This window comes from Eschscholzia californica, unplaced genomic scaffold (assembly GCF_041429995.1).
Source record: "Eschscholzia californica isolate CP2 unplaced genomic scaffold, dmEscCali1.0.p SCAF_5, whole genome shotgun sequence".
NCBI classification, from domain to species: Eukaryota; Viridiplantae; Streptophyta; class Magnoliopsida; order Ranunculales; family Papaveraceae; genus Eschscholzia; species Eschscholzia californica.
The window spans coordinates 46897880-46924775 of record NW_028238472.1 but is presented as its reverse complement, the minus strand read 5'-3'; the positions used below and the strand labels follow the sequence as shown (position 1 = coordinate 46924775).

Sequence of the window (26896 nt, the reverse complement as noted above, 5' to 3'; positions counted from 1 at the left end):
TTAATAATACATTTGGGAAATTTAGACCTCAAAAGACACAAAATAAAATATTGTTTGTCTACTAAATATTGCAAATCAAAATCTTAATGTTTAGGACACACACTTCATCTCTTCCACTCTCTAATCTCTAAAATATTTTTTTTCCTCTCTCTAACCAAAGTCACAATAGTCAAAATGGAATAAAACTAGAAATATCCTCTTCACTAAAAAGGATATCTCCCTAGAATATTCCCATCATATGGTCCCACCTCTTTCTTTACCCTTGGGTTAACTCTTCTACTATAAAAACGACTCTTCTTTCTTCAGTCCAAATCTACCATCATCATTATTTATAACCCTTCCTTTTTCAATTTATTACTAGTACTGATTCTTAGAGAGAGAGAAAGAAAGAAGATGAAGTTTGGAAAAAGTTTGAGTAATCAAATTGAAGAAACATTACCTGAATGGAGAGATAAGTTTCTTTCTTATAAAGAATTGAAGAAACAGTTGAAGTTAATTAACCCTAAAAATGGTGAAAGAGCTACTAAAAGACCTAAATTGATTCATGGAGTAGGAGATTCTATTACTACTACTACTAGTGCTGGTTCTGTTGAAAAAGAGATTTGTTGTATGAGTAGAGAGGAGATTGATTTTATTAAGTTATTAGAGAAAGAACTTGAGAAATTTAACTGGTTTTTTGTTGATAAAGAAGAAGAATACATCATTCGATTAAAGGTATATCACTTCACTATTCTGTTCTCTCTCTTTCTCTATAGATATTCAAATGTTGAAGATTTTGGGTTTGAATTTATTAGGGTTTATGTTTCTTCCTTATTGGGCATGTTAGTGTAGAAATCTAAAAGGTATAGTGTTTGTTTGTTGTAATAGGAGTTGCAGGATAGAGTAGTGAAGGCAAAGGAGGAATCAAATGAAGAGTTGATAAAAGCAAGAAAGGAGATTGTTGATTTTCATGGAGAAATGGTTTTATTGGAAAACTATAGTGCTCTTAATTACACTGGTCGGTACTTTCTCTCTCTACTTTCTCTTTCAATCTTCTCCTACCCTACTCAAACATCACCCTCTTTTATAGGAATATTCCTAAATAATATGCCATTTTAGAAATTTATTATTTACAAATAAAAAAGTGCCATATGGGGTGGATTCTTATTTTATAAGCCCAAGCCCAAACAATAGCCCAAGCCCAAGCCCAAGCCCAAGCCCAAGCCCAAGAATGTTTCTTCCTTGATCATTTGGAGTTGGTCATGTTTTTGTGGATGACATAAAACAAGGTTTTGTATAAAAAGTAAATATATTAACCCTGATAAGGGAGAAATGATTTGAGACACACGACACCTCTGCTGGATGGATTACAGGGTAGACAACAAAGATTGTAAGAGAATCTGACGTTGAGAAAAGATCTCTTACTTTTATTTAAAATGGATTGGAATTTTCTGTTTATTCGTTTGTGTTTATTTAAATCATTAAGGTATCGCAACAGTTGAGTATATCTGTATTGTTTAATTGTTTCGTTGAAATTATACAGTGTCTTTGACTTAATGCTGAAAAAATAGAACGTAAATAGTCAAAAGAATCTTTTTAATCAGTTATGGTTCAGTGCTAGCAGTTGTTGTTGAACTGAATAAATATCTGACATAGTCAATTGTTCTAGAATAAGTGCGGGAAGAATCTAGAAAGCACATGTTCTAACAGAAATACCTGTCATATGATTTTGGGTAGCAACCTTTTGCCTATACGTTTTTCCACAGTTAAATTTTTTTTTTTTTTACCAAAGTTATTTTGCCTTGGGATATTATTTTTGAATCAAGATAAAACTTTACTTTACTCTTTTTACGGTCGTAATTGTTACTTGTACCACTACTAACATCTTATTAGAAATGGTCAATTGGGAGTTTATTTTTTCTCAATGACTTTTAAGTTAAAAGAAGAATGAGCATATGCTTCCAATTCATTCTTGAACTTAACCTAGTAGTGGAATCTATCAACTCTTATCTCTTCTTGTATGAATCATGAATGTCTTACTCTAATCATGTGTTCATATACTATATACAGGTCTGGTAAAGATACTGAAAAAATATGACAAGAGAACCGGAGCTCTCATCCGTTTGCCCTTCATCCAGAGAGTTTTGCAGCAACCCTTCTTCACTACTGATTTGCTTTATAAACTTGTAAAGGAATGCGAGATAATGCTTGACCGTCTCTTCCCTACCAAAGAAACTTCAGTTCCAATAACGGAAACAACCCATGTTGGTGAAAGTTTTATCCCCACAACCGCCACCGCCTCCACCTCCACCACTTCCAACACCACAACGACTAAGAATGAGGTTTCGCTAAGAGGGTCAAAAGAGTTGGCTGAGATAGAATACATGGAGAGCTTGTACTTGAAAAGTACAGTATCAGCATTACGAGTGTTAAAGGAAATAAGAAGCAGAAGCTCAACTGTAAGTGTGTTTTCATTACCACCAATGCAAACTTGTCCTCTCGAAGAAACTTGGAACAAAACACCTATTCTCGAACAAACAGCCAAGTAGTATTCATATAATTCCCTAAACTTGGTTTTACCGGGGAAGTCATATACACATAGGTGATTGCTAATGAATGTGTTACCTCATCGATTGCTTAAGTTTTTCTTTTCTTGTTCCACTTATTTTCATACATTGTTGTTCTTACAGGGATATTATTAGATCAAATACGTTACATAGATGTAAAATAGTTATAGGCTTTTAAGTATTAACTTTACAATTATAAAATTGTTTTTTTTTTCGATTGTTATGGTATCTGTTTGCAGTTCTAACTTTATACGAAGTTTTATATGCAAATTTTACATGTGCGTTCGGTGTCAATATTGACATTTATCATTGTTACAGAAGTAGCGAGTTCGAATATGAAAGGGAAAATACTACTTTATTAGTAAAATTTGATCTAACCTAATACATAATGGAATAAAAGCTCTTGAAAGTTGGCTTTAGCGATTAGGACACATAGGTCGAATATTCTTTGGAAAGCCCTAAAAAATTATCTATTTGGGGAGGTCCTCACAACTAGAACTCTTTCCCTCTCTCACAACTAAAGCCCTAAAATTTATCACCTGATTAGTTCTATTAATTCCAATTAGTATAAGATTTCATCTTATTTTGGAGAAAATTAGGGGAAAATTTAGCAAAAGATGAAGTTTGGGAAAAGTTTGAGTAATCAGATCGAAGAAACATTACCAGAATGGGGAGATAAATTTTTATCTTATAAAGAATTGAAGAAGAGATTGAAATTAATGGAACCAAAATGTGGTGAAAGATCTAATAAAAGACCTAGATCGGTTGATGAAGATTTAACGATCGTTGGTGAAGATGAATTGAAAGGAATGACTAGAGAAGAAATCGATTTTATTAGGTTATTAGAAGCTGAACTCGAGAAATTCAATTGGTTTTTTGTTGATAAAGAAGAAGAATACATCATCCGGTTAAAGGTAAATTTGTTTTCTTTACTGTCTGTTTCATCATCTAGAGATTTTTTTTAGGGTTTATTGAATAGTAATTTTTAGGTATGAATTTAGTGTTTCCAATTAAATTGAAAACTATGCCGGAATAATTGGTATTTCGGCGTTAATGGTAATTTACCGGTGACGGAATTTGACAAGGGGCCTTGGATGAATTTTTCATTTTGTTAACGTGCGCCGGGTTTAGATTCCAATTTGCTAACTTGCGCAGTTAAAGTCAAATTGTTGGTGTCCTCCTTACGGAGGACTTGTATTCTCTTGTGTTAACCGTTGGATTCGGTTGACCTTTTCCACTGATATTCCCTTTATACTTGTTGGGTGCGTCACTAGGAAGACTTTTTTTTTTTTTGAGAAAGTTCAATTACGTCATTAAGAGAAATGTTACAAATTGATTCCCAAATAAAATAAGACATTACTAGCCATACAAGGATAATTTGACACAAAAGTTGAACCGTGTTAGGTTCATTCAGCAAGAGTTCAACTTTGAGGGGGTAATGCGTTAGCCACTAACGAATGAGCCACTTGATTTGGATATTTTCTACAATGTCTATAGGATACGTGGAAGGTTGATGCCCTTACGTGTAGCATCTCGAGATCATATAGGAGACGCCAGGGGACATTCCTGTGGCGGGCTCAAAAAATTTTCTTTGTGGGGGCACAGTTAAACAGTAAAAAGTTAATACTATTATCAATGACGAATTACGAAACTTCATTAGTAACCTCCACCAAAATTAGGCTACAACTAACCGTGAATTGTTTTGACTAACATCTAAATATAAATAATTAGTATTCACAGTTGAATTAAATAATGTTTGGGAATATACATAAAAATGAAGGATGTATAGGCCATAGGGCATAAGGGCAATATGGCGATACAAATAACTCTATCGGAAGTTGGATGAATTATAGCAGAAGGTGAAGTCAAGCTTGAAATACAAAAGAATAGGAGTAAAGGCGAATTTCTTAAAAGGAAAATTTGAGTGTCAGTTAGATAAATACAAAGACAGTAGGGGCGAAAACAATTGCGAAATTTTTAAATAAACCCCTTGTAATGGTTAGTGGCGCCTCCCTCAATGCAAATTTTAGAGAAAATTTGTGAAGGAAGGAGGCGCCTTTGAAACTGCTCAAAACATATTACCCAAAAAACTTGATATAAACTTAGATGATGGGTGGGATTCGAACCTGTGACTTGAGGTGTGAATAGTTAGTGGCCGAGCCACTGGGCCAGACGTTGCCTTTTGGCATAGTTTGCAATTACTTTGCTTTAACCAAAAAATAATCCCCAAATTTTCAGACAGTTTTAACTCATAGTCGTGGGGGCACGTGCCCCCACTGGCCCTATGTGGGTCCGCCCCTAGGACCGTCTGATCACCGTTGGATAAGAAACTCTGTTAAAATCCTAGAGTCTCCCTCTTCTATAGATCTTCTTACGCCCAGTTCATCAGCCACATCAAACCCTAGTTGGAACCTTCAGGCGCTTTTTGTTGAGTCTGATGTGATCGCTTCTAATTTGAGTTGGTGGTAAAGTGGTTCTTATTATTTATTATACCGAAAAGTGAGAGTTTATATGAGTACGATAAACACCATGATAAATCATCGTCGTTTTTGCATTTCATGGTTAATTGTGACTATTAGATCAATTACATCCATTGCACATTTAATCTCTTTTCTTTTTTCTTTTTCCTCTTTTGGAAATTGACTATGATCTACGATAGTCATTGCAATGACATTGATACATCAAAGATGTGATAAGCACGATAGCTTCCAAATTTAAAGTCTTACATGAATGGCCTAAAACTCAACTAAACTATGGCCTATAGGCCAACTAAAATACTTTATTGACACCTTAGTAACCCATGTTCAATAAACCCTTGATTTCACCTCCGTTAGGAATCGAACCTGGAACCTCCAGGGTTTTGGAGTACATGCCATCCATTATCTACATATTAGGTCTGTTTGGTTCTGTTTAAAATAAACTAAAAACCAACTTTTATTTTTTGTAAGTCTTATTGAAAACTTTATGCGTCGGGTTCTGCTTAAAATAAACTAAACTACTTCATTAAAAAAATGTTTGATTTCGACGATTCTATCATATTCAATTTATGAATAATAAGAATACTTTAATTTACCCTACTTGTCTTTTGAGTTCTCTTATAGGCCTCTAACCTTTCTGCTCACTCCCCACTTTTTTACCTCCAACTTCTACTAATCTTCTTTAATAGTAGAGGAAAACTAAGAGCCTCTAACCATTCTTCTCACTCCCCTCTTTTAGCTTCAATTTCCAGTAATTTCCGTTAGTAGTAGTGGAAAACTAAGATCTACCCTTTCCCCTCATTTCTTAATTTATACTCGATGATCATCTATGTAAGTGCAGTTCAAGTTGTTGAAGTGGTTACTTATGTTGTACCTAACTTTCAAAAAAAATGAAGTGGTTACTTATTTTATATTACGAAAAGAAAACGACAGTTAAGATGGTTATTGTTGGTTCTTATTGAGCAGTAATATATAACAGCAACCAACTAACCCAACAGATTCATCCAAAAATCCGTAGGTGCACTTGTGAAAATCGAAAAGTTAGAAGTTAGAACAAGCGATAATCATACATATGTGATCTTCCTTCTGTTGGCAGGAATTGCAGGACAGAGTTGGTATGGCAAAGGAATCAGAGGAAGAGTTGCTTAAAGCAAGAAAGGAAATTGTGGATTTCCATGGAGAGATGGTGTTGTTAGAGAATTATAGTGCACTTAACTATACAGGTACTATTCTCTCTCTCCAGCTCTTCGTATAAATAGCATGTCAATTATATCATCTTACCTTTATTTATGAACTGGGTACCTTGTTATCTCAATGAAGAGAAATTGACAGAATCGTGTTGAAACGTATTTGACTCCTGAGAACTGAGATTGTAGTCTGAACCATTGTTCTTAAGCTAAGGAGTTGCTTTTTGTGGGCGAGGATTAGTTATGAAAGGGTTTTCCCTTTGGTGCTTGGAGAGTCGCGCGCATCTCCCACCTAAGCAACAACTGATAATCATACATATGTGATCTTCCTTCGGTTTAGTTATGAAAGGGTTTTCCCTTTGTGCCAAAGGATGAAGGGGCATTTGTGTAGCATATCTTTGTTTGCCCTCTCAGGCGCTGGTACATTTGGTGTACCTCTCTGTTGGCTTGCCTAACAAAGAGCAACTACACTTCGGGGCAACAAGGGGACTTCCTTACCCCGCCGTTGCTTTCTGGAGCATCCTTGTCAAAAAAAGAACCCTTCCGCTGACCTTCCATTTCGACGATTAGAGACGAAGAACTTAGTAGTGAGAAAGAAGGCTTTCGTCTGAGCAAGCGCTTAGTTTCTTATGAGTAATTGGCTCATTTCTCGGGCTAGTATGTAGATGGAAGTTGTGTTTGTTGTTTCTATGAGTCTAGTGGAAGCATCACAAAGTGGGGAACTCTATTTTATCGGCCCTGTTATCTGTGCAGTCCTAATTGTCCGAGTATGACATCCTAATATTTTTATGCTAAAATTCAATGAAAATCTAGGGCAATCAAGCATTCCCGCAAATGTTGTAGACATGTATTTTCCATTGCCTGACTTTCTAACACTTCCATAATTGAAGTCTTTCAAACTCTTGGATTGTGTTACTCACTTTGTCGATATTATATTCCCTTAAACTAACTTGTATTTTTCCATATATTAAGTTTGGTGACAATAGTCAGTTATATATTCTACTTGTTAGTTCATATTCATATGCTTTAACAGGTTTGGTGAAGATACTGAAAAAGTACGACAAGAGGACAGGAGCGCTCATTCGTTTGCCCTTCCTTCAAGGTGTATTACAACAACCCTTCTACACCACAGACATGCTTTACAAACTCATCAAAGAATGCGAGACAATGCTCGACCATCTCTTCCGCATAAACGATCCTTCGGTTCCAAATGAGGCATTAAACGGAGACAAAATTTGCAACACTAAACCGAATCCTACTAATATAGATACCATACTTAGAGAAGGACCAAAAGAACTCGAGGAAATAGAATTCATGGAAAGCTTATATATGAAGAGTACTCTATCGGCTTTACGCGCGTTGAAGGAAATAAGAAGTGGAAGCTCAACTGTAAGTGTGTTCTCGATGCCACCAATGAATATCCGCGGATTTGATCAAACTTGAACATTTCCTTCTTTTCCGAACACAAGCAGCACACAGGTAACAACGTAGAATATGGGTTAACTTTTATTTCTATTTGTTTCGACTTGTTCTGGTTCTTGAGGTAGAGATAGATAGAGAGAGAAAGAGTGAGTAATGGTGTGGTTAACGAGCGATTGTCACTTTACGTGTACGTTTTGTTGCTTGCATTTGCATCTAATAAAATGAAAAACAAATAATTCTTGTAATATGCTTGATACCTTTATGGATATGTGATTATCGGTTCTTGAACGTGAAATTAATGCTGAAAATTGACCGCTTTTAATTCTCATCTAATGGTCTAACATCCTGTGATGAATGGCTTGGTTTCTAACTTTTGTTCTTGATATTTTCTGGTTATATAGCTCAAATGAAGCAAGTTTTAGAATATTGACAGGATTTTCTCTCATCAATCATCTGAAACTTCTCCAACTGAGTCACGTTTCATCACTATCTGTTACTTTTCTGCTGTCAAGCCCTAGGCAAAACCTTACCTTCCTGTCATGGAGGTTTCTATTGTCTAGATTTAATACCAACTCTAATGATTCCATCTATTTGAATTGGTTAAATCAAAGTCCTTATTTTTTTTTTAGAGTTAATTCTTATTTGACCCCCTACTTTCTGACCAGCTTCTTTTATGGCTCTTTATTTTCTGTAAATTCAAATATGACTCCCTTTTTTTAATGTAAATGTCCTAACTACCCTTCCTTTAAATATTTTTCCAAAATAAAATTATAAATAAAACCTTAATTCTACGTCATTTCCCTCTCCACCACACATGTCCACGTCACCTCTTTCTCTCTCCACCTCACGTCTTGCCAACTCACCTCTCTCTCTCCAACTCACTCCTCTCTCTCTCCAACTCACCATTACCTTGTCCGACAAAAGTCGTCGGCCGAAAAATTAATGTGTGGTGAGACGTGGTGAGAAGTGACGTGGAGAGACATGTGTGGTGGAGAGGGAAATGAGGCGGAATTAATGTTTTATTTATAATTTTATATTGAAAAAATATTTAAAGGAACGGTAGTTAGACATTTACATCAAAAAAGTGAGTCATATTTAAATTTCCAGAAAATAGGAGGTCATAAAAGAAGTTGGTCACAAAGTAGGGGTCCAAATAGAAATTAATTCTATTTTTCATTCCATTATGGAAGAAAATCACGAGGAAATTGCTAGAATCACTTGAAGATTGATTTGGTGGACAATATATGGACAATCAAATATTTTATGTGGACAACTATTTTATATGGACAATTGTTAAAATTACAAATCTTAAATGGACAACAATTTTTATAAGGGGGCATTAATCTTATATTTTTCAATCAGTCCTTCTCCTTCGTTGCTTTTCCTATCCACTCATTAAGACCTTCCGATGAACATCTTAAAATTAAGAAGTTTCAATTTCTAGGGTTTTGATAAAGTGAGATTTGGGTATGTTAAAAACCTGCTCAATGAAGTCGATGATGGTTTTTACTAAGAACTTACCTTTCTTCAAACGTTTTTGCTAATCTTTCTCAATCTAAGAAGAAATCTTCAAACTCTTCTTCTGCTGGCATCTTCACCGCCGTTATTATACTTAGGCAATCAGCCTCTGATTGATTTTCCGTTGACTCCCCTTCCTTCGTTCAAATCCTTTTCCCTAAGAAGACTACTTCTAGTATAAACATGTCTGAATAGTAAAGAAGTAGAGAGAGAAAAGATGAATGGATATGAAGTAATTATAAGGTGTTCTCTAACTTTCTCTAGAATTTAAACGTTTAAGCAATCAATTTTATTGGCCACCCTTGAACTAATTAATGTCAAAATTGAAACACTCCCTCTAAGAAAAGATCCTCAAAAATTTGATTTAACAGAACACTTTAAAGTAGGACTAAACCCTAGTTCATGAAATTTTGAATTACTTCGAAATTGAACCCTAAGTTAATCATGGAGGATTTGAATTCCCAATTTTTAACTCCAAATCTTTTAAAGATTTTCTACAACTTCCACTGACAAGAGCACATGAACCGTTATTATGGCATCTACAGAAAAATAAAACCAGAGTTTTATGATATGAAGTTGCCGTTAAATTCATCATCTCCGGCGTGATCATAGAACTCTGGTAATAATCCGTCAGACTGGCAGTTTAGTTTTCTATAGAAAAGTATTTGTTTAGTCCCTGAATCAATTATTGTTTAATATTTAAGGCTTTAAAGTTTTGTCCCCCGATTAAAAATAAGTCAATTACTTCAAGCATAGTTGATTTGCACCGACCCGAAAATTGTTGTCCACATAAGGTATTTGATTGTCCATATATTGGTCACCATTGATTTTGAACCTTACTCTGTTCATTGATGACCCATTTTGTAGAGGAAGTGTCATTGATACTTTTTTTTTGTTGAAGTGATTATAATATTAAGTCAAAAGAGTATTATCATAATACATAGTAGATATTATCTCGGGAATGTAATTCCAGAATCTATTGCTAGTAGTTTTTTTTAGACCATTTCGCGAGTTTATCTGCGTGGTGATTTTGATCTCTTGCAATGTAAGCAAATCGGGTATTGTCAAACTTTGGTAGCAGCTTCTTTATAGTCTGTATGTGATTCATTGATTGCCATTGAATTGAGTGCCTTGGATTCTGCAGATGATGGATGAGACTGAGGTTATCACTTTCAATAATATACATGTAGTTATGGTTAGCCGCCCAACGAATTCCATGAAGAATTGCCTGCGCATCACTTTCCTCACTTGTGCGAGCGCGCATCGTTTGAACTTTAGCTTCAATAAATTTTGCCTAATGATCATGAATAATGAAGCTAAATCCGATGCATGCATTAATATACGTAAAAGTAGCATCTACGTTGATTTTTAAAAGAAGGAAAATTTGGAGGCTGTCATTTGGATGGAGTTTTATGTTTTGGGTTTTTCAGGTCACCGTTGAGAATGCCATAATCAGATGTATAGTATTTCAAAATGTTTGTATATTCATAAAAGGATAATGTTGTTCGGAACAAAATTGGTGTCTAAAGTATTGATTTCAGGTTATTTTGTTATTTGAATTAGATCAATCAGAATCTGACTTTATAGAAGAAAAAAAACTAGATTTGATGCGTTTGACTTTTTTTGAGATGGGAAGCTTCATGGGCAATTTTGAGCCATTTAACTTGTTTTGTTGCAAGTGAGCCATTTGATTCTCAACAAAGAAAAAAAGGTGGGCCATTTGATCTTGCTCAACTGCTACATACTTTGACCAGAAGTATTAGAGTTTTTGATGCGGAGACGCACAAGTAAGATGTCTTTTGACAACACTAAAATAAGTTACTTTTTTTATTTATTTAAATAGAAAAATAACAAGGTTAGTTAAGTAACGCAAAAATTACCGGCTTCACTTAAGTCAAAGTTACCGACTTCACTTAGCTTTTAACTTTAAAGAAAAATAACTTATGTTCAACACATGCATGAATTTTACGTAACGAATTTTTTTTCCTGTCTATCTCCGCTCCACCACCACAACAAAACTTCTACCATACCATTACACCCCCGCATAACAACCATTGCACCTCCCCCACCACCATACCTCGACCATCACCGCCAAACCTTAACGACCACCTTCTTACCTCCACCACCCCCACATCACTAACACCACAACCATACCCCTCCACCACACCTCACCTACAACCGCCTCGTACTTCCACCACCACTGTATCTCCACCACCGCCGTACTTTCACCACCACCACCACCGTACCTTCACCACCACTACTACCACCCACACATCTTATCCACCATCAACACCACCATACCTCTACTACCACCACCATGCCTCTATTACCACCACCATACCTTCATCATTACCACCTAATTGTCTTATCCACCATACCACCACCACCACCACCATACAACCACCACCATACTTCCGTCACTACCACTCACATACTTTATCCACCACCACCATCACCACCACCACCACCATACCTCCACCACCACCACCACCATATCTCAACCACCACACTACACCACCACTGTACTTCCACCACCACACTACACCACCACTGTACTTCCACCACCACCACCACCACCGATGTACTTCCACCACCACCACCACCATACTTCCACTACCCCCGTACTTCCACCAACATCATCATACCTCTAGTACCACCATCCTCATACCACCGCCACCACTGCCACCATCATACCTCTACCACCACCACCACCACCATCAAACCTCAACTAACACCAAACCCAATAACTATACCTTCAAGGCACCGCCACCACCACCAATATCACCACCATTTCGTATACGAGAGTAGCCGTGGAAATCATAAATAATTAAGTTCAATTGAAATCTAGTAACTTTACGAGTAAAAGAAAAATAAAATTATCAAAAGTAAATTGGATTACCAAACTAACTTTTTGATTTTTTTTTACTTATAAGTAACATTTTTGTCAAATATGCTTTCGAAAACTTTTTTACTTTTTTAAAGTAAAAGAACTTCTACTACAAGCAAAAGTACTTATACATTTGATTGTCAAACGACACCTAAAAGTGTGAAACTCCAACAAAAACAACTATTACTGGGAACTCTCTTTTTTATTTTTTAAAAATTGAACTCTCCTTTTACGAACTAGTTAGTTTTTAATTTTTTTATGGAAGCAAAGGAACGTGAGAATTTTAAAAATCAAGTAGACACAACACTAAAAATAACATTCTATGATATTAGTTTTATGTATGTACTCCAGTAGATATAAAGAGTTATGATTAGCTTATCTTCGTGTCTCTTTCCTCTCACGAGGAGGAATTGCCTGGCTAATTTAATTTTATAGGGCCTTTGTAATTTTTTCTTTTTTGGGATAAAAAAGGTTTTTTAGGGCACCTCCAATGCGGCTGGTTGGGGCTCCTAATTTAATGGAAGTCCAACTCGAGAGTCTTGGGGTTGGGCTTCTGGTGGGATTGGGAGCCCCACCCTCCCGGGTTCCAAGCTCCAATTATGACCATTTTACTCAACAGTCATAATTGGGTAGATCTCCTAAAAAGGGGATCTATCCAATACATTTTTATTTTATTTTAAATTTTGTTTAATCAAATATTCTATTTTTGAGATGTTAATTGTTTTTATTTTTTTATTTTTTCAACTTTTGTTTTTAATCTTTTCGAAGTTCTCTCTCTATAGAATAATATCAAATTTAAAATTTGTATTTGAAACTATTAATTTCATGGTTGAAAATTGAAATACAAATTTCACAGATATACATAATTTGAATTTGGAACCCTTGTTGAGAACCCGTTATTAGAATTGAAAAAAATCAAGAACTCCCAAAACAATTTAGAGCACTGAGTCCCTACATTGGAGTTGCCCTATTAGATATAGCCAATGACGTTAAAGCACAAAAAAAATGGAAAGAATGGAATCTCCATTGGGAAGTTATAAAAGAAGTTTCACATGTGAAAAGGAATATTGGTTTGACATGATGATTAGTGTGTTATCGAAGTAAGGATCAACTATTTAAATAATCATTGAACGACTGGTGTTACTGGCCCAATTTTCGGTGGGCTCAGGCCAAATTATGTCTACCGAAAGTTGGTCCAGCAGCTACTGGTGCTACTGGCCCAATTTTCGGTGGGCTCAGACCGAATTATGCAACATTTACGGTTCGAGCCCACCGTATTTGTCACTAGTAGCTTTTCGGTCTGGTGCGACCAGAAAGCTCACTTGGGGGTTCTCTTCTTCTCTTGATTTTCACCCGCTTCCAGACGAAATGCTTCCAAATAAGGTCTGCAAATCTTCTTCTTTGTGTTGCTAACCAGTAGATTCAAGTATTCAAACAATGTAGTTTGAAAAAATCGAAAAACCTAAAACTACAGTTATGAGGAAGATGAAAGAGGAAGAAATGAAGATGAAAACGGAAAGAAAGAAAGAGGCAACAAGAGAGAGAACTCGAGAGAGAATGAGGGAGAGATGAAAATGGCGGTAGTGATAGAGGTAATAGATTTTACAGAGAAAGAGAAGATAAACTGGAGAAGAAGATCAAACCGAGGTTATGAGAAATATAAAGGAGGGGTGGGGCTTTTGGTCGAGGGACTTTTTCTTGATCTGAATAATTTTGACCTAACGACGTTAACTTTTCCGTTAGGTCAAATTAAAGAAGGGGGAGTGCATTTTTTCTGGAGGGACCCTTCTAACTAAAATGAAAGATTTGGGGGTGGCTTTTAAAAGAGGGACCCTTTTAACAAAAATGAACTTTGTGAAGGATATAGTGAAGGACCAAGTGAAAGTGAGTCATTAATTTAAGGATTTTGTGAAGGACATAGTGAAGGACCAAGTGAAAATGAGTCACTAATTTAAGGATTTTGTGAAGGATATAGTGAAGGACCAAGTGAAAGTGAGTCATTAATTTAAGGATTTTGTGAAGGATTTAGTGAAGGACCAAGTGAAAGTGAGTCATTAATTTAAGGATTTTGTGAAGGATTTAGTGAAGGACCAAGTGAAAGTGAGTCATTAATTTAAGGATTTTGTGAAGGATTTTGTCATTATACTCTCACTCTATTTTTTTTTTCCTATAAAATGGACTTGCACTCTCACTGTATTTTTATAATCCATTTTCTCTCTCTCTCTCTCTCTCTCTTAATTTTCAAAGAAGAACTCTAGAAAGAGAAAATGGTGGTCAATAACAAAGCAATCGCATTTCTCTTCCTAATCTCTGCAATCTTCTTCAACCTATGTCAAGCTGAATCCATCACCACCCAACACCCTCATGAGCTCAAATCTTTCAAGATAGAAAGCAACCAAAGACCCAATAGTTGTTCTTATTCATTGAAGATAAGAACAAGTTGCTCTTCAACTTCCTTTACTCGTGATCAGATTGGTATCTCTTTTGGAGATGCTTATGGTCATCAGGTTTGTTCAATAAAAAAAACAAACTCATTGTCTGTTTGAATTTTGATCATTCTTTCTTGTCTTAGACCAAATTGTCGAAAACAAAGTCAACCCCATTAAACAGAATCTATATTTTTGAAAAATACTTGGGAACAAGAAAAAGCAAGCAGACTCTATGCAGAAATCCTACGTGAATAGTCTTGATAACCACTAAACAGAGAAGCCCGACTAGCCATATAGGATTTCTGCCCAGAATCAACCTGCTTATTAGTATTGTTTTTTTTCTTTCGATATTGGGATTAAATTTTGAAAAATAAAAAAGAACCCATTAAAGAAAATGAGATATAAAGTGGTGGATATTTGATTTTTCATTTGATGTGTATATGATCAGGTTCATGCACGAAGAATTGATAATCCAAGATCTAGGGTATTTGAGAAATGTTCAACAGATGAATTTGCTATAACTGGTCCATGTATGCAGAGGATATGTTATTTGTATTTATACAGGACTGGACCTGATGGTTGGAAACCAGAGACAGTGAAGATCTATGATTCTAAGTCAATGGAAGTTTCATTTGTTTACAACACCTTTATTCCTAATGGAGTTTGGTATGGGTTTAATAAGTGTAAGGGCAAGCCAGTGATTTCTGTCTAGTCTATAAAGAGGAGGGGTTGTGTATTAATTGATCAAAATTTTGGAAAATTACAAAAATAAAATAAAATAAATTGCAATTCTGAAATGTTCATGGGATGGTGTTTGAATCGACTTTCTTATAATCCTCGGTATTTGGTCTAATATTTTACTTTTCAATTTCCATGTTTAATGACCTATTATGGTTTATTCTTTGAAGGAAAAATGTGAATATGTCTTTAACATATCCCAGCCAAATCTAGTATGATCACATATTTATTTCTTTTATATTGAGCACGGAAAGATGTGGCCTTTGTAATTTAATTTCAAATTTATAAGATTTGAGTCTTGTAATCAGAAGTTCGGGATCAAATGTCTATTGAAAGAACAAACGGATGGAAAGCTTTGTTCGAGTAAGAGAATTTCATGGAGATTCGAGGATGGAAATCTATAGCGAATCAAGAAGAATGCTAAGAAGATTAGACCTTTTAGGTTTCATGGGTCATCCTAGAATCTATGTGGAAGGTTTATTTTTTGCACGCATTTATTTACTTATATAGGATCATGTCATGAACGTCTTATGCATGACTTAACTGTAAAATATATATGATAAAACATAAAGTCCTAAGAGAATATTCAATATAACACTCAAGAAAAACTCTGAAAAATCCTAGTTGTCAAGTGTTTCCTAAGTGGCAATATGGGGCACTCTAAAATTTTTTTCGTCAAATGGAGATCTCTAAAATATCTCAAATTAAGAGCATCTCCAATGCAAAACTCAATCTTAGAAACTCGGAGTGCCACATAGGATTTTATGAGTTTTTCTTAAAAAATCATCTCCAATGCAAAACTCAACTAAGATCTCAAAGATGATGTGTCGAGAGTGGAATAGAGATATCTCAAGAGGACACTCTATTTTCAGAGTGTCCTCTTGAGATATCTCTAATTGTCCAACTCATCAATATTTAAATTTCAACCAATAGAAATCAAGTCTTCGTATATTTCCAAAATAACTAATTATTTTTTTACAAAAATAACCATGACACGTAAGTAAAATAAAAGAGTTTAGAGTGTTGCATTGGAGACATACAAGAATTGAGGATCTCTATTTTCGACACCTAGGAGTGAGAATCTCAATTGGAACTTGACAAATAGGACGAATAGAGATTTTTTTGAGTTTTGCATTGGAGATGCTCTAATACACATGTCACTCTTAAATTCAATAAGGAAAAAGTAATTAAAAACAAGAGTTTTTATTGGTTGAAAGGTTTAGAGAGTGAGTTAAAAAATTCAAAAAGAGTCTCTAATGAGACTCTCTATAATAAATGCATCCATCTCGTAATAGAGTGTCTAACAAAGTGTTGGAGAAAGTTTTTAACAAAAACTCCAATATATATGTGACAGTCTAAGTGTTAGAGTTTGAGTGTCCCATTGGAGATGCTCTCGGAGTATCCATCGGATATGCTGGGACACGTGGAGATGGGGTTACCTTTTAATAACTATATCCATATTTTTTTTTTGTTAAGGAATAACTATATCCATATTGTTATTACCTTTAAAGCACAACATGAAAGAAGTATTTCTAACCAACTTTCAAGAAATTGTAACCTTTCAATGGCATGGCAGTAGAAAACTAATCAACCTTTCAATTTTGAACAAACACAAGAACCTTTACATGAACAACCTGAAAACCCTAGTTGGCTTTTTTTCCTGCTGATAATACCTATTTAAATAGCCCAAGTTCCATCTACCCATTTCATCAAATTAAGTTCAAATTTCATCATAATCCTTTTCTGAAGGCAATTAACAAATGTCGACCGACGTAGAAGCACCTGTCTTTGTTCAAGTCTTGTCGGACGGAAAAGTAAAACGATTTACACCTCTGATTGTTGTCGCCTCAACATAATTAGAGAACGGATACAAATCAAAAGATGTCATCATCGATCCATTAATTAGAAGGTTAGAGAGAGAAAGCCGAGTCGAGTTGTCTCTTTTTTTAAGAAATGAACACCCTGATATTAGTACTAAAACCAATCAGATGTTTGTCTCCCAGAATACAACGGTTATACTTTTCAGGATGACGACTGAGAGTACTTTGTTAAGTGTGCGAACTTCGAACAAGCAGTAAGAACGACAGATGAAAATGACTTCTTAAAACTCTAAATGCTCATGTAACTTTGAATGCTAAAATATTTCGTGTTTTGTTTGTTGGATTCTGTTTGGTATAAATAGGTGTATCAACTGCTTCTTTCTCTATTTTAATGAATGGTAGACCCAAGGAAAATTTTTATAGTGAGAGAGGACTAAGACAGGGATGCCCTCTTAGACCGTATCTATTTATTCTATGTTCAGAGACGCTCACTAAATTAGTGGTCCAGGCGAAAACAGATGGTTTATACAATGGTTTCAAAGTGAATAGATATGCTCCCAGTGTTAGTCACCTAATGTTCGCAGATGACTTATTTTTCTTCGGGAAAGCATCACATAACAATATCTTAGCTCTGAAGAATATATTAGATGAGTATTCGAACTGTTCAGGTCAACTAATTAATTTTCAGAAATCATCTATACACTTAAGTAGCAATTGTGATGCAGAGAAAAGAGAAATGGTTATACGTACACTACGAGTGAAAGCGATGAAGATAGATGATGTATACTTAGGCAACTATTTGTTGAAGTCTAAGCATAAGATTTCATCGTATGATGGCATTTTAAATAAAGTTGAGAATAAACTTAAGGGATGGAAAAAAATTCTCTGTCTCATGCAGGGCGTACTATTCTTATTAAGAGTGAACTCTCTTCGATTCCTATATATTTCTTATCAACCAATTTAGTGCCAAAAGGTGTCATTGACAAGATTGAAAAATGTCAACGGAACTTCTGGTGGGGGAATAATACGGAGAAGACAAAGATGTATTACCTAAACTGGAAGAAGCTTCAAGATCCCCAGAAAGATGGGGGGCTAGGAATAAGGAACATGGGTGTTGTGAATCAAGCATTGGTAGGGAAACTGGTATGGAGATTTCAGAGTGAACCGACGGCGTTATGGGTTCGATTACTAACAGCGAAATATTTAAAGCATGAAGATTTCTGGAAATTTAAGGCCAAACCGTCTACTACATCAACTGCTACATGGCGAAGTCTCTTGGAGATGAGAGAATTTATAGCAAAAGAGAGATGTTATTTGGTAGGAAATGGAAAAGACATTAAAATATGGAATGATCCATGGGTACCAACATTGAGGGGACTCAAACCAGGAAAGAGATGTGATAAACAAGATGACGAGCCATTTAATTTTGTTAGCGAGCTTATCGATATCAACGGGAGTTGGAAACATCAGTTAATTACACACTTGTTTGACTCATTATCGGCAAAAGAAATATTGAAAATCCCTTTGATTCATAGAGAAGCTGAAGATAAAGTAGTGTGGGTACACACTGAAAAAGGGAAATTTACGACTAAATCACTATATGTCACCATTGTTAAAGAGAAACCAACCTCATCGCATACTTCGGAATTACTGCACGGACTATCATGGAAGAAAGTATGGGCTAAGATGAATCTTGCGCCAAGGGTAAGAATGTTTTTATGGAGAGTCCTTCACGACGCTCTGCCAACAATGAAAAGATCACTTCGATTCAATCCGTCAGTTTCACAAATTTGCAAAAATTGTAAGGAGGAAGAAGAGGATATAGACCATCTATTTAGAACATGTCGACTGGCAAGAGAAACCTGGATATGCCCACCATTAAATCTGCGGTTAGAAGGTACGAAAAATTTTCATGATATTTTGTGTCAATGGCTTGTAGAAGAGAAAAACGAAGACGCAGTTGCTTTACGCATTTGTGTAATGTGGTATATGTGGAAGGCTCGAAATAAACTAGTATTTGAAGGAACACCCTACCAAAGTCGGCAGATTATTTCCGAAGCAATTAATATGGTTAACGATTTCTCATTTGATAGCATGAACCCGATGATTATGTCAGACGAGCAACAGGTGCCTCACATACCCTTGTGGACTCCACCTCCCAATGAAGGATTAAAAATCAATTTTGACGCAGCATATAGGGAAGGAAAAGCTAGCATTGCAGCAGTATGTCGAAACAAGGATGGCGAAATGGTTATGGCTCTACTTCAAGCATCTAATGCCTCGTCGGCAGTGGAAGCTGAAGCAAAAGCAACCCAATTAGCATTGAAAATAACAACTGATCTTTATCAATACAAATGCATTATAGAAGGTGATGCTATGAACGTCATAAAGGCGTGCTCAGAGAAGGAAGATAACATACCGTGGATGATTCGATCTTTGGTAATGGATATTCAGAAGTCAGCATCAAGAGTTCAAGGATGTAGCTTCTCCTACTGTCCTAGAACTGCAAATCAAGTTGCCCACCTATTGGCACACTCGAAACTTACGGATAACGTTGATGTACCTCTTGAATTTTATGTTGCTCCGAATTGTATTGTAAGTCAGTTGGCAATTGACAAAGCAAACCTATCTTTGAGCATTGAGTATTAATAAAATTTAGGCAAGGCCTACTTTCATAAAAAAAAAAAGAGTTAATGGTACTCACACCAAACTAATTTGGTAATAACTCATTCATACGGAATCGTATTTGGATAAAATTTGGGTCTAAATTCAAGAGCTCGGCGAGACGAATCCAACGGGACGTCTTGCTCGAAATTCTGATGACTAAGTACCTAAAATTAAGGAAAAATCGATCCAGCTGCTTTTGAGCTAGGTACCGATTCCAATAAGCTCAAGGTCCTTATTTTTTTTCCATTATGGAAGAAATCAAGAGGAAAATGCTAAAATCATTTAAACATTGATTTTGAACCTTAATCAATTTATTACACGTTCTCCATATTAATCTTAAACTTAGAATATTCGGCCAACAATTGACAAAGTATGTAAATTTTGGAAACATAAAAAAGTAATCCCAAACTACTATAAATTTTAGAAAAATAAAACAACTCCTTATAACATTTGCTTCCGAACCGAGGGAAAATGAGTCATTAATTTCAGGGTTTTGTCATTGTACTCTCTCACTGTATTGTCATAGTCCATTTTCCCCTAAAAAAGGACTTGCACTCTCACTATATTTTTATAGTAATTTTGAGTTGGAGGACCAAATATTAGTGGGTTAATAAGGTTCTCCTCCACCATAGATGAAATATGAGGTGCAGGTCCAAATTTCAGCTTTTGTGGTATCCAAAGTAAAAAGGTGTTTTGGAAGTTGTGTTTTTTTTTTTTTCTCTTTTTACCCTTTTCAAATCTCTCTCTCTAATTAACGCATTTTCTTTCTCTTTCACATTTCTCATTCTTAGTTTCTCTCTCAACTTAATGGGAGATTTACTTTCTCTCTCTAAAATATCTCCACTTAGAACCTATTGCTCATCATCTTCTAACCTGATTCAACTTAGAGTTACAAATTGTTGGCAAAAGTATATAATTGTAAAACACTAAATAAATTTCTAATCCAAATCATGAAGTAAAACAAAACCTCATCTTTTTTTTCTCTTAATGTTTTTTCCATCGATTTACTCAGTTTTAAAAGAGTTCAGACCTTAGTTTCTTCTTTCTTGATTGAAGACTGATTAATCAATTTCAAGATCAATTGATAACACCAGAAGCTTGTACGAAACTAAACTCAACTTCAAAGTTGAACCACATCTTCTTCTTCTTCTCTTCAAAGCCTTAGATTTACTTTCTCTCTCTAAAATAACTTAATATGAAAAAGGAATAAAACTTTAAAGGTAGCGAAAATAGGAAAAATCTGAAGAGAAATTCCAAACTGGAAAAGAATTCTCGGTACAGAAAAAGAATAAAAATAGGAAATATGGAGAGAGAAAATTCCCAGGCTAGTACATAAAATAATTCCCGGTACACAAGAAAATTCCCAGTACATAACTAAATGACTAGTACATAAAACAATTCCCGGTACACAAGAAAATTCTCAGTACAAAAAGTATCTAGTACATAACCAAATGACTGGTACATAAAACAATTCTCGGTACACAAGAAAATTCCCAGTACAAAAGTGTCCCGTACATAACCAAATGCCTAGTACATAGAACAGTTCCCGGTACACAAGAAAATTTCCAGTACAGAAGTGTCTACTACATAACCAAATGGTCAGTACATAAAACAATTCTCAGTATACAAAAAAAATACCCAGTACAAAAGTGTCTAGTACATAACCAAATGGCTAGTACATAAAATAATTCCCGGTACACAAGATAATTTCCAGTACAAAAGTGTGTCCAGTAAATAAAAAACAGTACAAAGAAAAATGTCTTACGGATTTTTTCTCGAGGGATTATTGAAATTTAATGTGTACAAAAATATTTAGTATACATTGATAAGTTCCCTATATCATTTTTCACTACTCATCTTTTGTGTTGGAATATTGAAATGTAGGATGCATAGAATGTCACACCTAACATCTTAAATTTCCTTCGAAAATTTTACTAGTGTCTAGTACATAACCAAATGGTCGGTGCATAAAAAAATTCCCGGTACACAAGAAAATTCGCAATGCAAAAATTGTCTAGTACATAACCAAATGACTGGTACATAAAACAATTCCCAGCACACAAAAAAATTTCTAGTACAAAAGTGTCTAGTACATAACCAAATGACCAGTACATAAAATAATTCCTGGTACACAAGAAAATTCCCAGTAAGAAAGTGTCTAGTACATAACCAAATGGCTAGTACATAAAATAATTCCCGGTACAGAAGATACTTCCCAGTAGAAAAGTGACCACTAAATAAAAAAAATGTACAGTACAAAGAAAAATGTCCTATAAATTTTCCTTGAAAATAATTTACTTTTTGAAAGGAATGTCCTATAATTGTCTATCATATAAGGAGAGAATGTTTGAGAGAAGGAAAGAAGTTCAAATTGGAAAGAGAAAATATGTTTAAAAAGAAGAAAAAATATAGAGATAATCAAATCAATGGGAAACCACCAAAAAATACATGGAAACAAATCAATGAAAAACTACCAAAAATGAGGAAAATTTCTCTTTGTACAGTTTGTTATCAAAACATAATTGTTACCAAAACCAGAAAAAAAAATTAGAAGGAATATCTATTACATTTTTCAGTAAAATAGTTTACGTTTCGAGTCGTCTGTTTTGGGATTTGTTTTGTTTGCCTCTGTAATTTTTGATATTGTTGATCTTAGTTCTTCAATGGTAGCATTTGGAGAGAGGAAAAAGCATAAAACTAACTTGAGAGAAGAAAAATAATAATAGAGAGATAAATAGTTAAATTTAGATATATAAAGTAGTTATTGAGAGAGAGAATTTTCTTGAGATAATTAATGGGAGAGAGAAACTCAATTAAAATCTAGGAAGAGATAAAGATGAAAAAGACACGTGTCATGTTAGAAATGGAAGAACGTGAGTTTGCACGGGTTTTGTGGGATGACATCTTTTGTAATTTTTCAAAGAACGAAGCCCAAAACAGTAATTCCGCCCCTCCTTTTAACCTGTTGGACCTGCCCCTAATTGAGTTTTCTGACATGGACTGTCCTCACATTTTCCTCTTCTTTTTGGGCGTTTGGCCCAATCCCTCATTTTTATACTCCATTCTCTCTCTCTCTCTCTCTTATTTCCAAGAACTCAAAGAGAAAATGGTGGTCAATAACAAAGCAATCACATTTCTCTTCCTAATCCCTGCAACCTTCTTCAACCTATGTCATGCTGAATCCATCATCACCCAACACCCTCAAGAGCTCAAATCTTTCAAGATAGAAAGCACCCAAACACCCAATAGTTGTTCTTATACAGTAAAGATAAAAACAAGTTGTTCTTCAACTCCCTTGACTCGTGATCAGATCAGTCTCTCTTTTGGAGATGCTTATGGTCATCAGGTTTGTTCAATAAAAAACCAACTCATTGTCTATTTGAATTTTGATTCTTCTTTCTTTTCTTAAGATCAAATTGTTGAAAACAAAGTCAAACCCATTAAATAGAATCTATTTTCATGTCATGGGTATCCTGTAATTCTTTGATATGAGTAATTTTATGGATGAATTCATTCTTTCTAACTGGGGATTTGAAGAACAAATAATTTCTAGTAAAGTCAACCTTTTGTGTGGATTAAATTAGTTGATTTAAGAACTCATAATCTCCTTAATTTCAGAAGGGAAATGATAAAATTACAAAAGATTTTGACAAAAAAAGGTTCCCAGCTGATGTGGCGGGTGTGGTTTCAAACTTTGACCAAATCTAGGCCGTTGAGAGATGAAAATCACAACCGCCACATCAGCTGGGAACTTTTTTTTGTCAAAATCTTTTGTGATTCTAGCATCTCTCATTTCAGAAACAGTGAGAAACTAACTTGAATATTAGATTTGAAGGTTGTTAAATTTTCTTTGAGGATGAAGTACTACTTTTTAATTTCATTGTTTTTTGAGAAATGCTAGGGAACAAGAAAAAACAAGTAGAAATCTTATGTGGATAGTGGTGACTGGTGGTTTCAATGATTCTGATCCACTAAACAACGAATCACGACAAACAGTATACCATTTTTGTGTGGAGTCTGCCTGCTTATTATTGATTTTTCTTTCAATTTTGAGATTAAATTTTCACAAACTAAAAACAACCCATTAAAGAATATGAGATTTAATTTTTTTTTTTTTTTTTTTTTTTAATATGAGATTTAATTTAGAGTCCGTGGGTATATAGACCAAAATAATATTCAAAAAAGGTTTATGATCCAATCTTCTCAAAACATGGATATTTAATCCTTTTACATTATGGACATAATAACCCATTATTTATGAAAGAACTACCGTCCATGTCCCTCCTACAAAAATCACGGGATTTTTAATTTTCCAGGGTGAATTTGGAATGTTTCTAATGTGGGCGTAATTTAGGGGATTTAAAGCAACTAACGTATAAATCCGAAATTGATTTTTCTCTATCTTCTAACCGTTTTGGAAAGCAAATCTATTTCCAAATCAATTCAAAACAAAAATCGTAACCAAATCAATTTTCTCTCTCTTTACAGATTTGGAAACCAAATCAATTTTCTCTCTCTTACTATGTAATTTTTTTTCGATTCAAATCAATTTTCTCTCACTTAACTTTCAGATTTGGAAATAGTATATTTTCAAGGATCAATTTAGTGTGATTTGGGGGTTAATATACAAAACATATATATCACTTTCTCTCACTTAACTTTCAGTTTTGGAAATAGTATATTTTTCTAGGAACATTAAAGCAACATGTGTTTTCGTTTTTACTCATACATAAATACACATAAAATACAAATCATGAAACAAATACGTAAATTATGTATTATTTATGACGAGGAAACCATCATTTGTCAAGTATACAACATAATTTATCAAATGTATGTGGGTCTTGTTCAATAAATTACACATAATTTCTTTTACATTACACATCCTTTACATTCTGTTACAAAAAAAAAGTACAAAATCTTCTTTGGTTAAAAAATGGTGCCCATCCATGTACTCTCCATTAGTTTCGTTGACTCACTTTGATTTGACGATTCTCTTTGAAATTTCATCTGGTATATCAAATCTACACACATAAATACACATACATTAAAGAAAAAAAAAAATCATATATTGTATTATAAACTACATGTACAGTTTCGTAAATTATATATAATGTTTGTCAAATTTTGACAACATTTGAAGGTTTTGAGTAGTTTGGTAAACTTATCAAGGCTACTGTTTTGGGTGAAAAGTACACGTAATGGTAAATAAATAATACACAATTTATGTGCACTTATACGTAAATTATATACATAATGGTAAGAACATGAAGATATACGTAAATTATATATACTCTATTGCAAAATACACGAGATTTGATAGTAAAACGAAGTATTTCTACTAATGAAATGAGTACTGTTTTGGTGTTAAAGCACGGGTAATGTTCTATAAATTACCCATAATTTACTATAAATTGTGGTAATTTATGATAAAGTACATGTACTGTAAATTCTGTTATGAGTAACCGTACGAAAGAACAAATGTTTCATAAATCCGTACGGATTGAAAACCAGATCTGAAGAAAAAAAATGAGAATATCATTATGCTTAAACTACAAATCTAAAGATATCTGCTATGATGATTGATTGCAATAATGTCAAACTCGAGTTGAAGGATTAAACATCAAGATCAAAAACATAAATGAAATTTTAAGAGAGAGAAAGAAAATAAACATCAAACATTTGATAGATGATTGATAATCTGATCTCACGAAATATAAGAAACAACAGAAGATTAAACATAGATCTAAAGAAATATGATATTATCACTGGATGCAAACATAACATACTAACTTTGAAGGAATCATTGAATAAGGAATAAACATAAAGATCTTAAACAGTTATGAAAATTTTAGAGAGAGAAAATAAACATCATACATTCGAAGTTAATGAATTAGTAAACAGATCTTATAGATACGTATCATAAATCTGATACGTTTTATAATAGAGCGAAATAATTAGGGTTTTAGTTATAAGAAGAAATATTAGATATTAACAATGGTGTTTATAAAGATTTCGAAAGTATTAAACCTGATAAATGATGAATTTGGACAGCAATATAATGTAGAAGAAGAAGATTTTCTGAGTTTAATGGAGGTTTGTCAACTAAATAGAGATCAAATAAAGAGTTTCCATTACTGAAAATAATGAAAATATCCTTACTTTGAATAGAAACATGATTTGAGAGAAATATGGAAGATAATAATGAAGATATCCTTACTTTGAATAGAAACATGATTGGAGAGAAATATGAGAGATAAATATGGATAAAGATATGCATGGATTTCGAAGATAAATTAGTTATAAAATATGGAAAGGTTAGATTAGGGATTATGAAATAATAGTTATTCTAGAGATTTGTGTTTTCTCTCTAGATGAGACCAAATGGACTAGATATCCATTTATATTATTTTTTTGGTTTTAAAACCCTTTATAGAATTAGAGAGGATTATATCTACTATTAGGACCCGTTTTTTGGACTATAAGCCCAAAAATTCTTTAATTTAAAGGGTATCTCTTTGATTTTTCATTTGATGTGTACATGATCAGGTTCATGCACCAAGAATTGATAATCCAAGATCTAGGGTATTTGAGAAATGTTCAACAGATGCATTTGCTATAACTGGTCCATGTATGCAGAGGATATGTTATGTGTATTTATACAGGACTGGATCTGATGGTTGGAAACCAGAGACAGTGAAGATCTATGATTCTAGGTCAATGGGAGTTTCATTTGCTTACAACACCTTCATTCCCAATGGAGTTTGGTATGGGTTTAATTTTTGTAAGGGCAAGCCAGTGATTTCTGTCTAGTCTATGAAGAGGGATTGTGGTTTAATTGAAGTGGTATCAAAATTGTGGATGATTTACAAAAATTAAATTAAATTCATTGCTATTCTGAAATGTTCATGGGATCGATGGTGGTTGAATGGACTTTATTATAATCCTTTCTTATAATTAATCCTAGGTAAATGAGTTTTAAACGTATTTTGGTGTAGTTGGGTGTGTGCGAAACACACGCGCCAACCATGACGATTTTACCCTTTTGTAGTTGTTAAAATATTTTGAGAGATTTTGACATACACCCTCACTATTATATGAATTTTTTGACTACACCCCCATTTTTTTGAAAAAACAAATCCCCAATTTGTCCTTCAACGGTCATCTTTTCCCTCTTGTCTTATAAACTTATTTATCTTAGACAA

At 34.3% G+C, this 26896-nt stretch overlaps 3 protein-coding genes, 1 long non-coding RNA gene and 1 pseudogene across 4 annotated transcripts; 4 read left to right on the top strand and 1 right to left on the bottom strand.

The window, feature by feature from the left end:
* Window positions 1-295: 295 nt before the first annotated feature.
* LOC147539847 (SPX domain-containing protein 1-like) lies at window positions 296-2769 on the top strand. The gene is made up of 3 exons (XM_086641872.1): window positions 296-714; window positions 868-997; window positions 2050-2769. The coding sequence occupies exons 1-3, from the start codon at window positions 394-396 to the stop codon at window positions 2526-2528; spliced, it is 930 nt and encodes a 309-aa protein (XP_086497998.1). The 5' UTR covers window positions 296-393; the 3' UTR covers window positions 2529-2769.
* A 158-nt stretch (window positions 2770-2927) lies between these two features.
* On the top strand, window positions 2928-7927 carry LOC147539846 (SPX domain-containing protein 1-like). Its single transcript, XM_086641873.1, has 3 exons — window positions 2928-3460; window positions 6120-6246; window positions 7244-7927. The coding sequence occupies exons 1-3, from the start codon at window positions 3164-3166 to the stop codon at window positions 7651-7653; spliced, it is 834 nt and encodes a 277-aa protein (XP_086497999.1). The 5' UTR covers window positions 2928-3163; the 3' UTR covers window positions 7654-7927.
* Window positions 7928-14304: 6377 nt separating this feature from the next.
* LOC147539845 (embryo-specific protein ATS3B pseudogene) lies at window positions 14305-15178 on the top strand (annotated as a pseudogene).
* A 3323-nt stretch (window positions 15179-18501) lies between these two features.
* LOC147539844 (uncharacterized) lies at window positions 18502-19672 on the bottom strand. Its single transcript, XR_015226191.1, has 3 exons — window positions 19444-19672; window positions 19059-19320; window positions 18502-18886 (listed from the first exon to the last, which is right to left on the bottom strand). It is a non-coding gene; the product is annotated as an uncharacterized LOC147539844 (long non-coding RNA).
* Window positions 19673-22751: 3079 nt separating this feature from the next.
* On the top strand, window positions 22752-26594 carry LOC147539843 (embryo-specific protein ATS3B-like). The gene is made up of 2 exons (XM_086643365.1): window positions 22752-23037; window positions 26241-26594. Exons 1-2 carry the CDS (start codon window positions 22798-22800, stop codon window positions 26502-26504), a joined length of 504 nt encoding a protein of 167 aa, XP_086499491.1. The 5' UTR covers window positions 22752-22797; the 3' UTR covers window positions 26505-26594.
* The last annotated feature ends 302 nt before the right edge of the window (window positions 26595-26896 follow it).